The 18,368-nt window shown below is 40.6% G+C and overlaps 1 protein-coding gene across 2 annotated transcripts in view; it reads left to right on the plus strand.

Annotated features, from left to right (window-relative positions):
* Positions 1–18,368, plus strand: part of EIF2AK3 (eukaryotic translation initiation factor 2 alpha kinase 3) — a 60,415-nt gene that overhangs the window by 7,921 nt on the left and 34,126 nt on the right. For both annotated transcript variants that reach the window (XM_074991674.1, XM_074991675.1), the window contains exons 2-3: positions 347–476; positions 17,626–17,820. In XM_074991674.1, the coding sequence (XP_074847775.1) occupies positions 347–476; positions 17,626–17,820 (325 nt within the window). The remainder of the gene's footprint in view (positions 1–346; positions 477–17,625; positions 17,821–18,368) is intronic.

An 18,368-nucleotide genomic window follows, 5' to 3' on the forward strand; every position in this document is an offset into this window, starting at 1 on the left:
CAAATCATTCCTGCCCCACCTACACAAATCACATGAACTTCAAAAAAAAGATTGATTTGTGTTTTCAGTCATCTTAACACTGACTCAAATTTGTTTTGCTTCCAAATGACCTCTAAAATGATTAGAAGTTGCTTTGTGGCATATAAAACAAGTTTACGTGAGATCCAACTACAAACTTAGTAGAACAGCTGACAAGTTAAATGATAAAAATACGAAATGTAAACACTATGGTTTATTTAAAACAATGTAATCTGACATCAGAAAATATAGTGAAATGTATTTATAGCAGAAAACAAATTAGTTCAGTTACTTTGGTTCTGACTTGGAATGTTTCTCTGACTGGCAGATCCTTAGTAATTATCAGCACTTTGGATGGACGAATTGCTGCTTTGGATCCTGAAAACAGCGGCAGAAAACAATGGGATCTGGATGTGGGATCTGGTTCTCTTGTGTCATCTAGCCTCAGTAAACCAGAGGTAAGACTGTATCTCTTACCTGATATTTGTTTGTTTTAGGTTTTGGCTCCACTCAACTTTTTTTTTCTTAAGATTGTTCACTGTTGACTACTCCAGAGGTAACTCCTCCATGGCAGCAGTGGGAATTTTTAAAAGATGGAGAAATTTAGTAGACACAGTCTTTCAGATGTGTTATGTGGCTTGTAACTATGAGATATACTGGTTGCTAGGAATTTTATGCAGTTATCAGTTGTGTCGTTCAAAGTCACCTGTGGATGTTTTTACAAAGAGAAAAGGTCATTTTCCTCTCTGTAACAAATTATGTATTATTTTTTTGTTTTGGGGCAGCAGAGGAAGTCCTCCTTTCTCTTGGACATGATGTCCTTATCTCACATGCTAGATAACAGTTCTAGTTGGCTTGAAGGCTTGCCTAGCAATCAAGTGGAACATTAAAAGTGACCTGCAGCAGGAGGGAAGGGCTTTTACATTCTCTTGCTATTTTAATACAGATTCAGTGACACAAAACTGCAGTAATGCACGGTAAGGTTGCTTGGTGTATCTTACCTACTTGCGACATCTAATACAAAGGGAGCCTATGTGAGTGTGTGCCGTCTGCACATTGGGGCATTGCTTATAAAATGGAGATGGAAGGTGTTGGGGGTGACCTTTTGCTCTCTTTATTCTTTGATAATGTTAAGTGGAATCTGGTGAGTTGTAGAATGCGGTGAAGAACTTTTCAGGACCTGGTGTTGTGAGAGCAGAGGTATGTTGTTGGGGTGCATTGGGACATTGTTGAAAGAAGTTAGGATTAAAGTTGCACAGGTAGCATGAAATGTGCATTTTAGTTCTCAGAAGTTCGTTTTGCTCAATTCAGTGTTCCGCGAGGTGTCATTATTCCATCAACCAATCTTAATTCCACACTAATGGAATTTCTTATCCAGGCATTTCCTGTCACGGAATTTCCTACCTCTTAAAAAGGCATCGTGTTGGTAGGTATTAGTAGACATTAGAAAGTTACACTTTTCATGTTCTGCAGTTTGCATACTGAGCCAAATCAGCCCAGAGTCAGCATTCGCCATGTGGTGGTATATTCTCTGCTCTCTCCCAAACTTCTTCAATTTTGTGGTCCAGGAATTGTCCAAAATCTGCATACAGGCAATGTTGGAAGTGAATATTTTTCCCCCTCTGGCAGTCAAAGTATCTGTGCTGTCATTTCCAAACCTCTGTGGTGTATCTTTTTATAAATACCGTATTAATCTGCCGTGAGATCAAGAAGAAAGTTTCAGGAGACAAGTGGCTGCTTCCCACCATTCTCCTAGAAGCTAGTAAAATCTAGACTTTTCTCTGTGATTTCAAGGCTTGCCTGCCATCTGTTCTCATCCTTCACAACCGTTCACCACTGCCACACCATTTCTCTGTCTTCTGCTCCTCCCACCTAATATAACAAAAAGCTTGCTCAGGCTTGCTGTGAACTATGCTGCTGTGTTTTAAGAAGCTACTCCATAAAATGAAGTTATACAGAGACAACTTGTAGCAAGAAACATGAGTTAAGTCTTAGTACAGGATGTACAAATATTCAGCCTGTAGAAAGAATAGTGGCGGAGTGTTTGCTAGGGCAGTGGTGTTGGCATAGTCCCTTGAATTACCCAAGCACAGATAAAATGGGGTTTTCTGTATTGATGCACTGTCAGCCTTCTAAACTGCACGTCGACACAAAGTGAACATGTTTTAAATACTATTCATAGTTTGGGGCCCCCAAAGACTTAGTAGATGTCCTGTCATATCTTGTGCAAACATTGACTAGTTTCAACCATTTTGACCAGTCTCACAGCAGGTTTCATGACTAACTCTGCAAGGGGGGAGGAAAAAACAAACACCATCACACTTAGAAGTTTTTTTTGCTAAACACCTATATTTTTGCAGGCATGGGAGACCTATATCACCAGATCCCTGATCCAAATTTGGGTCATTAATTTGATGCTGTGCTCGAATGAAATATTGTAAATTTTAAGAAAATCCATGAAAGTCTGGAGATTTTAGAACATTTACAAATGTCATCCTTTAAATAGGAAGGATAGAAGGATGATGAAGGGAAAAGGGTCTTGACCCAGACATCTGTAGTATAGGAGGTGCTAAACAGGAAGTGACCCATTTGTCAAAATTCCTAACTGAGGCCTGGATCTACACTGGAACGTGGGTGACAAATCCACATTTCTGAATGAGTTGGATTCCCTGCACTGATAGGAGAAGACCTTCTGTTGACATAGGCGCCTTCACTGAAGTGTCACAGAATTTTAAGTGTAGACAGGCCTCTTAATAAGACCACTTGAGGGAGAAATGCAACTGGAAACAATACCTCTGGCATATGTGAACTGCTCTGCTCATCTCAGTGAGTGTTCCTGTCCTCAACATGCTTGATTACATCAAGTATGCCTGTTTTTTCAACTACCCACCCAGAGAGTCAGGACTTGTCCACATCCTGGCTCACATGGCTGTCAGAGGCAGTCTGACTTGCCCAAAAGGGCAAGCTGCCCCAAAACCTGGTGATCATGCGGAGAATAGCTGGGGTAGTCCAAAGCTTGTACATGGGATGCACTCCCACCTCCTGGCATACACCTAGAGAGCAACAAGAGTGTCTGACATCATCCAGAAGGCCAAGACCCCGCATGACAGGGCGTGGAGAGGGGCTGAGACCTACCTGGGGGACAGAGTCCCTATCTAGGCATACACACAGAAGGAGAGAATGTGGGCTGAACAATGTTTCTGCCTCTCTGTTCTCCCCTGTGCTACTCATCCCCTTCCTACTGTTCTGCACCTCCACTCCTCCAGGCTTCCCTTGCCTCAGCCCTCAACCTCTCTCCCTTTGCCTACCCTCCATCTCCACTTATTGCGTTATCAGTAACCCCAAACCCCTTTCTGGGAAGCAAGTGTTCTGTTTTTCCCAAAGAGTTTGATTGCATCTCCTCTTTCCCCCAAATAAATCGCCACCCATAACCAGTGTTCTATCTAATTTTTTTCCATCCACAGGTGGAATAAATGTTATGTGCACCAAGGCATGTGCAGATGTGCACCACCACTAGAATCATATGCTGCCAGCTGTGAGTGCCTGTGGGTGCTCTATTTATTAGCAGGGCAGCACCCGAATAGCTCCTGGGCGACCATCCAAGCACTTGGATGATTTTAGGGAACACTGCCCGTAACTCACAAATTGTAACAACCTCAAGCCACTCTGTCAAAACTTTCTAACTTATGCCAGGCTTGTGATTAATGTACCTTGGGGTGGGTTAAATGAAGTATGAGTTCACAGCCATCAGTCTCAAGGTATGCAAGTCATCTCATCATTAGGGTCTATTAGTGTAACAGTACAAAGCGGCAAAAAGAGACTGATTTGGGAGGAGGCAGGTCCTATCAGTCAGGATTCCCTTGATCAATGACCCCAGATCTGGATCACCTGTGAGGCAGTTCAGATTTCAATGCAATCTGATCAACTGACTTTTAGACTACTTGCAAGAAGTGAGCTTTAAAGCATATAAAACAGTCAGAATGGAAACTCTTTAGTTGTTTTTCCATTTTGGCATATGCATATTATAAAAATGTATGTTTTCTTACCATTATCAGTTTGGATCCTCCAGAGATTTCATAGGTGCCAGGCACTACCTTGATACCATTCTGACATGCATTACATCAGTAGTCTGACCTCTGGCTCTGTGCAGCCCTCCCAGAACCTTTAAATTTTTTTCTCTGCACTTGTATCTCCATGTTCTCTAGCTCAAGTGACTCCAAATCTGGGTCACTAACTCTATGCTGTGGTATCCTCAGGCATAGCAAATTTCATATGAATCCGACTAAGCTTGTCAGTTTTAGAGTAGTTCAAAGGGCTTAAAAAGAAGTTTTGAGGTAACCGTAACTGTAGTAGTTTTGTAACACCATGTGATAAAAGTCAAACTTCAAGAGTGAGATCTCAGTCCCATGAAATTCAGTTAAAGTTATTTTTTTCTCCTTGCCTTCTTTGGGCATACAGTCCCCTACTAAGTTACTACTTTTTAATAAACACTTTCTGATCACCTTTCAATGGCTAGTTCTTGGTTTTCTTGATTGTCTTCTGAGACTTCTTTGATAGAAAATTATTAGAGCAGCTTGATCTACAAGGCAAGACTTCATTACACTTTTCAGTAGTATGCATGCCAATAGCTAAGCAAGTAACTTGAAATTTCTTACATGAAATGTCAGTTGTGAAAATGCCCTGGAAAGGATTATATGAACTTGGTGTATATTAAAATAAGGAACTCATCTTTGTGATCATTTGATGTATCACCATATGACTTCTGGTTTTGAAAATGAATACAGCAACATTTTTGCAGTAGACCAGAGGGAAGATGAGTGAGTGAGCGTGTGCAAGGCTAGAGAGGAATAGTTTGCAGTATGACAAGGCGAGGAGGGCTTCGCTCAGGCATGAGCAAATTTTTTTGTTGGGGGGTCCCACTTTTTGTCCTTGCGGTTAACAGCTTCTTCCCTCCCCCACCTCCCAACTTGTCTAATGTAATCTAACCAAATGGAAATTTTGGTTCTGTTCATTTAAAAAAAAAAAAAAAGAAAAACAAAAACTTGTTGTGTGTAAGAAATAAGTATGTAAAACGTAAGAACTTTATTAATTGGTATATAAACATGAATACACATACATAAAAATATTAACATATTTCACCATTTTTAATGAGATGGATGTGCCAGACACCCAGCAGCCAATCCTGCTGTGCCCCTCTCCCCTTAGGAAATTTGAAGCCTCCCCAAGGGCATGCACTCCTGCATTAGCTGACAGTTTTAGTGGGGTGAACAGAGGATGAGACCAAATCTTAAAGACCTGATGGAGAGCGAGGACAATATTTTGGTCATGGCCTGGATGTGAGTCTAGAGAGCCTGGGCAGTCAGTGCACTTCAACTGTAAAGTGAAGGCATGGGATTCTTGGGCCTTTCCTCCAGGAGCAAATAACTTTCCTGTTTTTTCAGATTGCCACAGGCCCTGATCTGACTAATTTGAACTACAGTTCATGGGTGTGCCTTGGCACCTGGAACCATTAGAGTATGTTTCACTTTTCATGTATTATTGGATGATATGGTAGAATGTAATGTTGCATGTACTGATCAATGAATATTGGTTTCCTAAGCACGTTCCTGTGAATACTTGTTTAGCCTTTTTATATCTCTTACTAGATAATTTATATCACATCATAAAGGTTGTACTTTAACCATTTTTCTATTGTAGCAAAATAACTCCTTCAGTACCTGTGTAAGTGATTTCCATCAGCGTAGTGTCTCACAAACACTAGTGAATTTGTCCTCCCTTCATGGGGCTGTAGAGATGCGGACGAGTGACTTGCTCAGTGTCATATTGGAAGCTTGACATAACCAGAAACTGACCCTGTATTTTCTGAGTTTAAAATTTAGTACTTTAACTACACAATCGTCCTTTGCTTTTCCTCCCTTCCTGGACTCGCTCTGTTATCTGTGCAAAGTAAAGCATAGACTGGCTGCTAAATCTAACCTATAGTCAGATCAGACTGATGGTGTTCTATAATTATTTGCAGTCTCTTATTTTGTTCCTGTTATTTGCTTTAGTAGTATGAAAATGTGTCTTCCTGTTTGTGTGGTGATTTTTCACTTCAGTTTGTTTCAGCTGTCCACAGACTCATGTCACAATTTGCAAACAGCCTTCAATAAAGGACTATGAGATACATTTGTTGTGAAAAACAGAGCACTTAACCCTGTCAGTCATATTGGTTGGGAGCTTTAGTATGGTGTTTGGTGAATACTAAGGCAGCCATAAACCTCCATGATTTTGTTTTTAGAAAATTTTTAGTGTTTTAAAATTCAGCAAAGAGAACCGAGAATTAGAAATATTTCAGTTAAGCACACACATAACCATACAGTAAACTTACTTCACTATATTGCCATGTAAAGCTATGGACTTGCATTCTGTTATCTCTTTTTAGTAAAAGGTGAAGAAAAAGGCAAAATGATACAGATGAGTAATTGTCATTAGTATTGGACTATAAGGTGTTTTTTTGTTTTTGTTTTTGTTTTTAATGCTGAAATGCATCTTAAAGCTTCCTTGAAAGGATAGAATACATCTACTACACAAGCAGCTCCTACTTGACAATCTGTAGAATCTGTTTGTACTTTTAGTGGCTTTATTGCAGGAGAAAGTGCTGTACTCTTGGTTCTGATTTTGCCTGATAAGAAGACAGGTGTTTCCTCTGGTATGTGTGGCCCAACTGAGTACAGAGACCATGTATTCAACAAATGAAGAATAACCCTTTAAACAGTTGTATCCAAAGATGCCCAGGAATTTTGTGATGTAAGCCACAAATCTTGTATTTTCATTCAGGCCTAAAGAAGGTGACCATTGATTGCTCTAAAATATAGGTGGGCTAGAAGACTTACCCAGCACAGCCTCAGGGCAGAGGGCTTGCTCTGTGTGTGTGGGTGTGTATGTGCTGGAGTCAGGGTTTGGGGATGAGGAGTGGCTCAGGACAGGAGGCTGGGGATGGGGGGTGAAGAATGGCAGAGCCCCTGCCCCAGCCAACAACTTCTTCTGGTCTGCCCCCACCCTCACTCCCTGGTGGCTGTTCTGCAGTATAACTGTTCCTCTTAGCAGCCCCCTCTCTTTTCATGTTATAGAAAACAATCCTATTCCAGGGAGATTCTATTTCCTGGCATAGTCAAACCCTTACCTTGCTTTAAGTTAGAGTATGACCAAATTTGATGGTGCTAACCCTTACTATTTAGGAGGAGTTCTTGAATAAATGAACTAATGGGTGGGCAGATAGATACACATTTCTAAAATATGTAGAGAACTTTCTGTTTAATTTCATTTCTGCATCTCCAACTTAGCATATTGGTTTTATACCCTTGGTGGCAATTGTAAACAGTTGATGCATAAGGTGGTGGTGGAATGAAACTCTGACCTACTTCTAAAACTGTACACTATAAACTTGTTTCTGGTATGGAGAATGGGAGTGGCATGTAGTAATTTTGCTAATGGAGGAATCATATTAATCTAGTGGTGATAACATTTTCATACACTGCCTGCAAAGCTTAGTGACATCCCTGTCAGCTAGAAGTTGTGCCTTTTCTGACTTCGGCTTACATGCTGTGCTAATTGACCAGTGTGGCCAAATAGCAGTTTGTTTTACAATTAAAGTATGACTCGCAGAGCCCCCCCCATGCTCTCCCCGTTTTCTAAGTGCCAGATTTTAGGATGGGCAGAGTTTGGGATACTTTGCAGTTGTCCTTCATTAAACTTCATCCTGTTTACCTCAGACCATTTCTCTAGTTTGTCCAGATCATTCTGAATTGTGAGCCTATCCTTCAAAGCAGTTGCAACCCCTCCCAGCTTAGTATCATCTGAAAACTTTAAGCATACTCTCTGTGCCAATATCTAAATCATTGATGAAGATATAGAATAAAACTTGTCATGAAACAGATCCTTGCGGAACCCCACTTATGTCCTTCCAACGTGACTGCAATCAATAACTACTCTCTGAGAACGGTTATCCAGCCAGATATGCACCCACCTTATAGTGGCTCCATCTAAGTTGTATTTGCTTAGTTTATTGATAAGAAGATCATGCGAGACCATGTCAAATGCCATACTGAAGTTTAGGTATACCACATCAACTGCCTCTCCCTTATCCACAAGACTTTTTATCTTGTCAAAAAAAGCTAACGTATTGGTCTGGCATGATTAGGTCTTTACAAATCCATGCTGGCTATTAACTATCACCTTATTTTCATGCAGATGTTTGCATATAAATTCCTCGATTATTTGCTCCATTATCTTTCCTGACACAGGAGTTAAACTGACTGGTCTGTAGTTTCCCAGGTTGTTCTTTTTCCCCTTTTTTTATAGATGGGCATTATATTTGCCCTTTTCCAATCTTCTAGAAACTCTACCGTGAAGCCTCTATGAGCTCCATGCCAGTCCCAAGCCTGGATGAAGGAGGAGGATTGGTCAGGTGTGTGTCCATGCACTGACAGTCAAATGACAACAGAATGAAATCTGATGCTAGTACAGCTAAATGATAAAAGATGCCGGCTCGGACATCGCCCAGATAAAAAAGGTCTACGATGCCAATCAGGGTTGGGTCGATAAGTTGGCTACTGAAAGGAAATTACAACTAACACATATGCTATCCATTGGAACATGGAACGTCCGAACACTGTGGGCAACTGGAAAATTATAGGTGCTTTGGAAGGAGATGGAGAGATACTGATGCGATATACTTGGACTGGCAGTGATGTGTTGGACAGGATCAGGAGAGATGCAGTTGCGAAGTCATTTTGTCAGGAAACGAAACGAAGCATGAAGCAGGAGTTGGATTCCTTCTTAGCAAAACAGCTAGAAGAGCATTATTAGGATACAAACTGGTGAGTGAAAGAGTGATGGTCACGCGATTCAAAGCAAAACCGTTCAACATCTCAGTCATTCAGGTGTATGCACCCATGTTGGACAGTATGGAGGAAGAGGTTGAGCTATTCTTGACAAAGACGGTGGGGGAGATACCGAAGAAAGAGGTGTTGATCATTGGAGGAGATTGGAATGCGAAGGTTGGAACAGATAATGAAGGTTGGGAGGGAGTCGTGGGAAGGTTTGGATATGGAAAAAGAAATGAATGAGATGAGAAACTACTAGAGTTTGCTACAGAGCATGAGATGGTCATCTGCAACACAGGTTTCCAACAAAAGGACTGTAGGAAGTGGACGTGGTGATCGAGTGACATGAAATCCAAGAATATGATAGATACGATTTTGATAAGAAGAAGATGGATAACATCAGTACAGCAGTGCCGAATTTTCCAAGGAATGGATATGGACTCCGACCACAGTCTAGTGATTGCAAACATCAAGATAAAACTCAAAAAAAAAAATGTAAATGTAAGACACAATGTGAGAAAAGAAGAGACGTGGTGAGGCCATATGAGGAAGAAACAGGGAATGCATAAGGAGCAGCGCTCGAAGAGAAGATTAAGAATATCGCCACAGAGAAAAACCTGGATAAGAGAGTCTCAGGGATAGCCATCGCTATAGAAGAGGCAATTGAGCAGACTGTTCCAGAAGAAGAAAAGATCAATAAGAAGTGGATTACCCAGGAGACACTGAAGTTGGCTCAAGAGAAGAGAGTGTTGAAGATCAGAAGAGATGTCTCTGAGATGGCAGAACAGCAATATAGGGTGAAATGCAATGAGGTAAGGAAATCGGACAGAAAGGATAAGGAGAAATGGTTAGAGGAGCAATGTGAAGTTAGAGAGAGGTATTACAGAGAATGTAAGACCAGGGAGGTGTATAAGACAATTAGGAATATTAATAGGAAATGGCAACCGAAGCAGATGGTGATTGAAGATGAGAACGAAGAAGTGCTCATGAACAGGGAGAAGATTGTGCAGCGATGGATGAGATATTGCACTGATCTATACAAAGCACAGTTGGATCCGAGTGTCTCAGAAAGGTGTTTGAAGAACTGGAAGATCTCTCCACCTAGCATCGAGAGTGAGACCGATATTTTGAAGGAGGAAGTAGAAGAAGCTGTGAAATGACTAAAGAACAAGAGCCCTGGAAATAAGATCACGGGAGAGATGATCAAATATGGTAGAGAAAGCATGATTCAGGTAATACACTGACGACGTAATATGGCATGGAAAGAAGGGAAAGGCGCCTAAGGAATGGACAAGATCTGTGCTAGTGACAATACCCAAGAAAGGAAGTACATAGGAGTGCAAGAACTACAGAATAATTGCCCTAACTAGTCATTTAGGCAAGGTGCTGATGATAATACTGACCGAGAGACTAAGATCACAGAAGAACATATAGCAGATGAGTAAGTGGGGTTCAGAAGAGGTAGAAGTATCATACAGCAGATATTGGCACTAAGACTGATAGCAGAAAAAGCTCGACAAAAGAACAAGAATGTATACACTTGCTTGGTCCATTTTTCAAAAGGCATTTGACAGTATAGATCAGAGAGTGACTTGGGCGGTGTTGGAGTCATATGGAGTGGATAGCAGACTGATATGGTGGTTGAAGGTTATCAGTGACAATGTGGAGGCAGTGGTGAGAACATGTGGGGAGCTGGTAAGTTGGTTTAAAACAAGTAGAGGTACGAGACAAGGAGGTCCAATATTGCCAAGTATCTTCATCACACATCTGGAGAGAGTGATGAACAAGATCAAGAAAGAGGTAGAAGGGAAAAAAGTTAACTTGAGATTTACCAATGATACAGTTATCACTGAGGAAGATGAGGAGAAGCTAGTGAAAATGGTACAGGTGTTAAAACGAAGAAGGGAGGCAGTGCGGACTGATTATGAATATCAATAAAACAAAAACAATGGTATTTGGAGATAAGGAAGATCAGTGTCGATGGTATTGAACTAGAAAATGTAGAGAAGCTCACATATCTGGGGAGCAACATAACATGTGATCTAGACTGTAAGAAGGAAATGGCAGCTACAATGGAGAATGCAAGAACGAGTTTGAAGGCCATGGATAAGATCTGGAAAAGCAAAGCAATTAGCTTAAGAATGAAGCTGAGCATCTTGAAAACATGTGTACTCAGCAGCATGTTGTACAGATGTGAGACGTGGGTGATAACGAAAGATTTAAAGAGAAGATTATTGGTGTTCAAAAGGAGTTGTTACAGAAGATTCTTAGAATAGGATGGATGCAGAAGGTCACTAATGAGGAATTATATAGAAAGATACGGCCGAAAGCGATCCTGCTGCAGAAGGTTAGAAATGGAAGCTACAACTATTTGGGCATATTTGCAGAATGAAAGACGAATGAAAAATCAAGACCCTAGTGTTCGGCATAAAGGACGGTTCAAATAGGAGAGGCAGGCCCTACAGAGAAGGGGTAGATGACATAGTAGATTGGTGCAGAGCTAGTCTACAGAAACTAAGCCACTCCGCGCTGGACAGGGAAAGATGGAAGGAAATAATGAGAGAGGCATCAGACACCAACAGGCACTGAGCCCATGGCTATTGATGATGAGTCTTCTGGAATCTCTCCTGACTTCCAGGACTTTTCAAAGATGATAGCTGAAGGCTCAGAAATCTCCTTTATCACCTTGTTAAGTATTCTAGGATGCATTTCATCAGGCCCTGGTGACTTGAAGACATCTAATTTTTCAAAGTAATTTTTCACTTACGTATTTTATCCTCTAAACCTACCCTCTTCCCACTAGCAGGCATTACATTGGGCATTTCTGCATCAGCCTTCTTGGTGAAGACCAAAACAAAGAAATCATTAAGCACTTCTGTCATTTCCAAGTTTCTTGATATTGTTTCTCCCTCCTCACTGAGTAGTGGGCCTACCCTGTCCTTGGTCTTCCTCTTGCTACTAATATATTTATAGAATGACTTCTTGTTACCCTTTGTCTCTAGCTAATTTGAGCTTGTTCTGTGCCTTGGTCTTTCTAATCTTGCCCCTGCATACATGCATTGTTCGCTTATATATATCTTTTGTAACTTTTCCTACTTTCCACTTTTTATACGACTCCTTTTTGATTTTGAGATCATGCAAGATCCCCTGGCTGAGCCACAGTGGTCCTTTACCATACTTTCTAGTTTTCTTATGCAGCAATATAGTTTGGTTTTGAGCCCTTAATGTCCCTTTGAAAAACTGCCAACTCTCCTCAGTTGTTTTTTCTCTTAATCTTGCTTCCAGTGGGACCTTACCTGCCAGCTCTGAGTTTACCAAAATTTGCTTTCCTGAAATTCATTGTCTCTATTTTGCTGTTCTCCCTTTCACTATTGCTCAGAATCATGAACTCTGTGATGTCATGGTCACTTTCTCCCAAGCAACCTTCCACTTTCAAATTCTCAGTGAGTTCCTCCCTATTTGTTAAAATCAACTCTAGAACTGCTTCCCCCAGTCGGTTTTTCCACCTTCTGAAATAAAAAATTGTCATCCATGCAGTCCAGAAACTTTCTGGATATTCTGTGCATCACTGTGTTAGTTTCCCAATGTACGTCTGTATAGTTGAAGTCCCCCATCACCACCAAGTCCAGTGTTTTGTATAATTTTGTTAACTGTTTAGAGAGAGTCTCATCCACCTTTTCTATTTGGCTAGCTGGTCTGTAGTAGGACCCCTATCATGACATCACCCTTGTTTTTTAACTTAACCCAGAGACTCTCAACATGTCTGTCTCCTGCATCCATCTCCACCTCAGTCCAGGTGTACACATTTTTGATATACAAGGTAACACCTCCTCCCTGTTTACCATGCCTGTCCTTCCTGAGTAAGTTTCACCCTTCTGTACCAATATTCCAATCACGCGCATTATCCCACCAATTTTCTGTGATACCAGTTATATCATAGTTTTGGTTATTAGGATTTCAAGTTCTTCCTGCTTATTACCCATGCTTCTTGCATTTGTATATAGACATCTAAGATACTGATTTGCTTTTGCCCCCCAGTTTTGCCTAGTCCCTTTTTTTTCTCTGCTATTATGGCCCATGGTTCCTCTGGAAACTTTTAATGAAAGAGGGAGAGAAGTCATATGGCATTAGCTTGGGAAATTACTACATCCAGAGTTCATAACCAGCCCCCAAAAACTGTCCAAGCTCAAATGGATTGAACAGCGTCCTTTGCCTCTGTCTCACCAGTTCAACACTGTAACGGTCCCAACTACATACTCAAACTTTCTCTGTACCCTCCTTCAAATCCTCTGCTTAGAACTCTGTCCAGTTTAAGCAGGCCCTGACACAACACCCTGATGCATTCCCTCATTGAGCCTCCGGCAATGCCACCTTTGTACTGGTCCAGTGTTCCACTTGCTCCTGCCAGCTGCTGCACTCTGCGCTCCTGCCAGCCGCCCTGCTGGCTACCTGCTGCTTCTCCTACCTGCTGCCTACCCTCTGTATTGGGGGCTTTGTTGTAGGCAAAGCCACGTGATTCCAGCTCTCTGTGGCTTCAGTTGCCAGTGATTTCAGTTCTCAGTGATTTCAATTCAGTGTGGCTTCAGCTCTGGGCCTAGCCAGAGCATTTCAGTATCCACTGTCGTGGATTCTCACACAGTAACTACAGACCCCAGCTTTAGAGCTGTCTTTGAATGGGAGGGGTGGAGGGGGCACGGAGAACCAGTCAAACCAGTCGTACAACCAGAAGGCTCCCAGGCTTCCAGTTCTGTGGAAGGTGTAGCTACAATATCTTACTTATGGGCTTGCTTCAACAAAATTCATGTGTAGACAACATTAATGCTAATGGAGAAAATGCTGACTGCTGCTCATGGCTCAAACATTTAGCCCTGCTGTACCTAACCTGTTGCCTGTTCCCAGTCCTGCGCTGCCCTCAGGTCCACTTCCAGCCCTGCCATCAACCTGCCCCCTGCCCCCCAACTGCATCTCTGCTATTGGCCACAGACCTACCTTCATCTGTGGCCTCAGTCTCAGCCCCAGAGCCACAGCCTCCTCCCAGCTTGGTGGTGGGTTCAAATGGGTGAAAGTGGATGTGATGTGAAAAGTTTGGGGACCATTGACTTGAGTGAAGGTGTTCCTACACCAGTGGAAGAGTAGTTAATCCACCTTTGAGAGACATGGTAGTTATGTTGATGGAGCAAGCCCTCTTGCTGACATAGCACTGTGTACACTAGGTTTAGGTCGGTATAATTAAACCAGCCAGGGGTATGGATTTTTCACATCCCTGAGTGATGTAGTTATACCAGTATAGGTCTATATTGTAGACCCAGCCCTTCTCTCATTCACCAAGAGAAGTTGGTCCAATGAAAGGTATTACCTCACCCACCTTGTTTCTCTAACAGTCATAGAAAATCATTCACCATTTTTGACATTGACTGAACCAGACTGCTATGGTCAATCAGGAGCTGGATGTGGTCCCCCTAAAAAATGTTACTGTTCACAACACAGTGTGCTTGAAAATAAATATATACATTTAACAGAAATTGGTGGTTAATCATCAAAATTGTTCTAATCACATTCTATTTTATGTCTCTCCCATATTTTTGCTGACATATGAACAAATCTGAAACAGGAAAATTTGACATTTTTCATGGCACCAGATTTCAATCAGCTCTAGTGTTTGCATATAAACATGTTACAGGAAGCAAGATGGTGATTTTGGTCATGAAGTGAAATGTAGAAATATTTTTTTCTATTACAGAAGCTTTAGCACTCTAGATTTCTTTGAAGACTGTTGATACAAGCCCTTTCTATAACGAAATGGTCTCGTTTACTGTCTCAGTGTGTACTGGAATCTCATATGTGATACCCTCCTTTCCAGTCAACAGTCTAGACAAAGAATTCCCTGGCAGCATGTGCTATTTCTTGTTGTGCCTTTTTGCTTTTTGTGAAGGCTTTTAGAAATTGCATTACCTCATCAGCCTGCTTGGTGATTGTGCTGAGGCTGATTCCAATTGGCTGCTTGGGATGATACTGCCACCCAATGTAGGACTTTCAACTTAAAAACTCTTACTTAAACTCTAGAAGAGTGTGTATGTAAAGTCTTACTTCTGAAAGACAAGCCATTTAACAATTATGTGCCATATTGTTGACCAGTGAAGCTGAACAAATAGCTATTTACATTGACAGATCAGAGGAATGCATAAGTGCATCATGGTAACCTACATTTGCTGTGCCAAGAGATTTGCAGCTGACTGCCTGTATGACTCACTCCTTGGATTAGGAGGTGAGGTAATGCTTTTGAGATAGAGGGTGATGTCATTCTTTTACCTGAGTTGCATACCGATGCTCATTTCTGTTGCTCTCAAGGAATAGTCCCATTCTGCTTCCTTAGATGCAGTGAATAACAGTGTGGAGAGTGCTTACAAATTCTGATACTTATTCTCTGTATTTTGTATTGACCTTGCAAGTAAGACGGAATTTTCAACATGTACGTTTCCTAAGATTGTTGTTATAAACTGAGAGAAATTCAAAAGCTTTGTATCAAACTTGCTTCAGAAGACTTAAGTATAGATACATTCTGAAAAAACAAAGGTCCTTCTTGAGCTTAACCTCTGTTAAACGGGTGGTGTAACTTTGTTTTTGTCTCTGAAGTTAGTTGAAATAACAGTACAGAAGGTATTTCAGCATTAGCTCTGTTGAATAACTGATTACAATGTTGCAAGTTGTACATTTTAGTATCTTTCTTTCAATCTTCCTATTTCTTACTCCATGATATAAATATATGTGAGGCCAAACATACCAGTGAATAGTCCCATTTACTGTAAATGCAGGTGTACAAGCTCACCAGCATAATGGCTCCACAATCTGGCCGTGTGTGTGTGTGTGTTTTAAAAAAAAAAAAAAAAAAAAAAAAAAAAACACTGACTGCCCAGATCTAATATCCTCCCTCTTGCTTTTTACCACTGTCCTGAAACTTGTTCATTCTCTGAGGAAACTGCCCAGGAAAGATTAGATATCTGTTTTGTTTTGGGCTTGCTTTAGTAGTACAATCACTTAATTGTTGTTTGCTCATGCAGGGAAAAAATCTCATGTGAATTTCACTTCACTTAAATTTCATTAATTCTGGTCATGCTAAAATTTGAATTGTAGACTCGTCTATAATTGAAGAAAATAATAGATGGCACAGCAAGACCACCTCAGAATGGTGGCTGGTGACATGCTATTTCATTTTTACTCAGACTAAGATCAGTTTATTGTTTTTTTCTTTGTATTTTAAATTTACTAAGGCTTTATATATGCCAGATAGTTTTAACTTGCAGGTTTAGATGCTATATAGGAAATGCTGGGAGCCACTGATTGCAAAGCTAGAGAGGTAGGACGTCAGGCTGTGTGTATTCTTGGCTCTGACTAAATTGCTTATAGCTTGGGACAAGTCCTTTTAAAGATTACATGCAGCAGAGTGATATTTAAATGTGTGGGCTTGTTTTTTGCCACTTTTCAAAGCTTCTAGTGCATTGTAAATTATTTTGTTAGACTTGTTTTGTTAAAGTTTGTACGTACTTATAAATACACAATGTGAAGAATAGTCTTACCTAACTGTCTTGGAAGATCACTAGTCTGCATATTCCAGATGTTTTCCTTGCACTTGCTCTTCATAGACATAAATTCAATTAAATTATGTTGTTGGACATTGACAAAAATGCATAGTTTCTGAAATAACATTAAGGTTTGTCATGTTAATTCACATGCTGGAATTTTCAGGTTAATTTCCAGCTATTTTTCACACAGCAGAGCCTTTGTAGCTCCATAGAATTAGCTGAGGTTTATCAGGATGAGAGGATTGTTAATAAGTCCCCAAAGTGCTCATTGACAGTGACTCATACTTCTGACCTATGATCACTGTCAAAATCTGAATGTAGTGGAGACTGAATTCTCTAGTCCTTTGAGAACTATTTGACCTGCCATATGCTGAAAATGATATACTTTAAATTTAGTTGAACAGTATTTTTATTTTTAAAAGTATGTGTTGCGAGTGGTGGTGGATGTTTCTGGGGGGCAGGAATGGGCTAGACCTACTGGTGTAGGAAGCCAGAAACTCAGAAATAAAACACAAACTCTGAATTTAACCTGTGGGGCCTGAATGTCACTGTGGCAGGTTTATAGTAATGTACTTTCTAGAGATCTGTCTAAATATGAAAGGACAGTTGTAATTTTGCTTTTGGTTAGGTGACTGAATCCCATCCCACCAGAAGCAAATACAGGTCTTAGGTAGCAGTCAGGGGGCTCTGAAAAGAGCAGAGGGCAAAAGCGATGTGGAATCTGTAATATAACTTTTTAAAAGCATCGCACAACTGCTTGCAGTAATGACTGTTGCCCTCCTACAGAAATATTATTGTTGCTTCCCTTTAGCATCATATTTTACACAAACTAAATTAACACGATCCTATCAACTGACTGAATTTTATTATGAATTTAGCAATCACATACTACTTGGGCACATAACACTAACACCTTTTTTTCCTTTTTGCAATGGAATGTTACAGGTTTTGTGGCTCTTGCTTTCGGTTTAAATGTACAAGCAAACACTGTTACCTTTATTTCTTGTGATTTGATAGCTTTTCTGGTGGTTAGAAAACAAATTAAAGTTTGTCTAATACCATATTGGATTCTGAGAGAAACATTTTGAGCTCTGTAGCATTATATGAATGTGTTCTGTTTAAGAAAAGGTTCAACATTCAATTTTATTCAATGCTTTTAGGTATTTGGGAATAAGATGATCATTCCTTCCTTGGATGGAGACCTTTTCCAGTGGGATCGTGATCGAGAGAGCATGGAAGCTGTTCCTTTCACAGTTGAATCACTGCTTGAATCATCCTACAAATTTGGGGATGACGTTGTTTTAGTTGGGGGGAAGTCCCTGACCACTTACGGCCTGAGCTCATACTCTGGGAAGGTAAATGCGATAATGGGGAAGTTGGTGTGTTTGTGTGTGGTTTTTTTGAAAGCCTGTTTCTAAAAACCGAGAGGGCGTGAGAATGGTTTAAATTAGCGATCTTATTCGAGTGTAAAACTGCCTGGCATGTGCAATTTGATTAGCTTTGCAACTTCTTTGATCAACAAATCCTGCTGATGGCTGATTTTGAAATAAACTTATTCTAGATGGATAACCTAGTATATGTCCTATCATTCAGATTCCCAAACTTTCCAGAAAGAATTAATTGGTACATAAATTTAATGTTAGATTTTTCTTTTTTGTAATCTATGAAACCCAACAATTTAGAACAAGTTGAAAAACCAGGTGTGTGTGTGTGTGTGTGTGTTACATGTCAATATCTGGCTAGACTTGTGCTTTTTTTTCTGGCAAGTTTATTTCAGTACCTTTTGTAAGAACTGCTACCAGAACTTACTAGAAGTCCCACAAGGTAACTGATAGAACTGCTCACGCTGGCTACATCTACACTTACAGGGATTTGCTAAGGTTCCATCTTCCAGGGCACCGTT

Source organism: Carettochelys insculpta, chromosome 4 (genome assembly GCF_033958435.1).
Source record: "Carettochelys insculpta isolate YL-2023 chromosome 4, ASM3395843v1, whole genome shotgun sequence".
Taxonomy (NCBI): Eukaryota; Metazoa; Chordata; order Testudines; family Carettochelyidae; genus Carettochelys; species Carettochelys insculpta.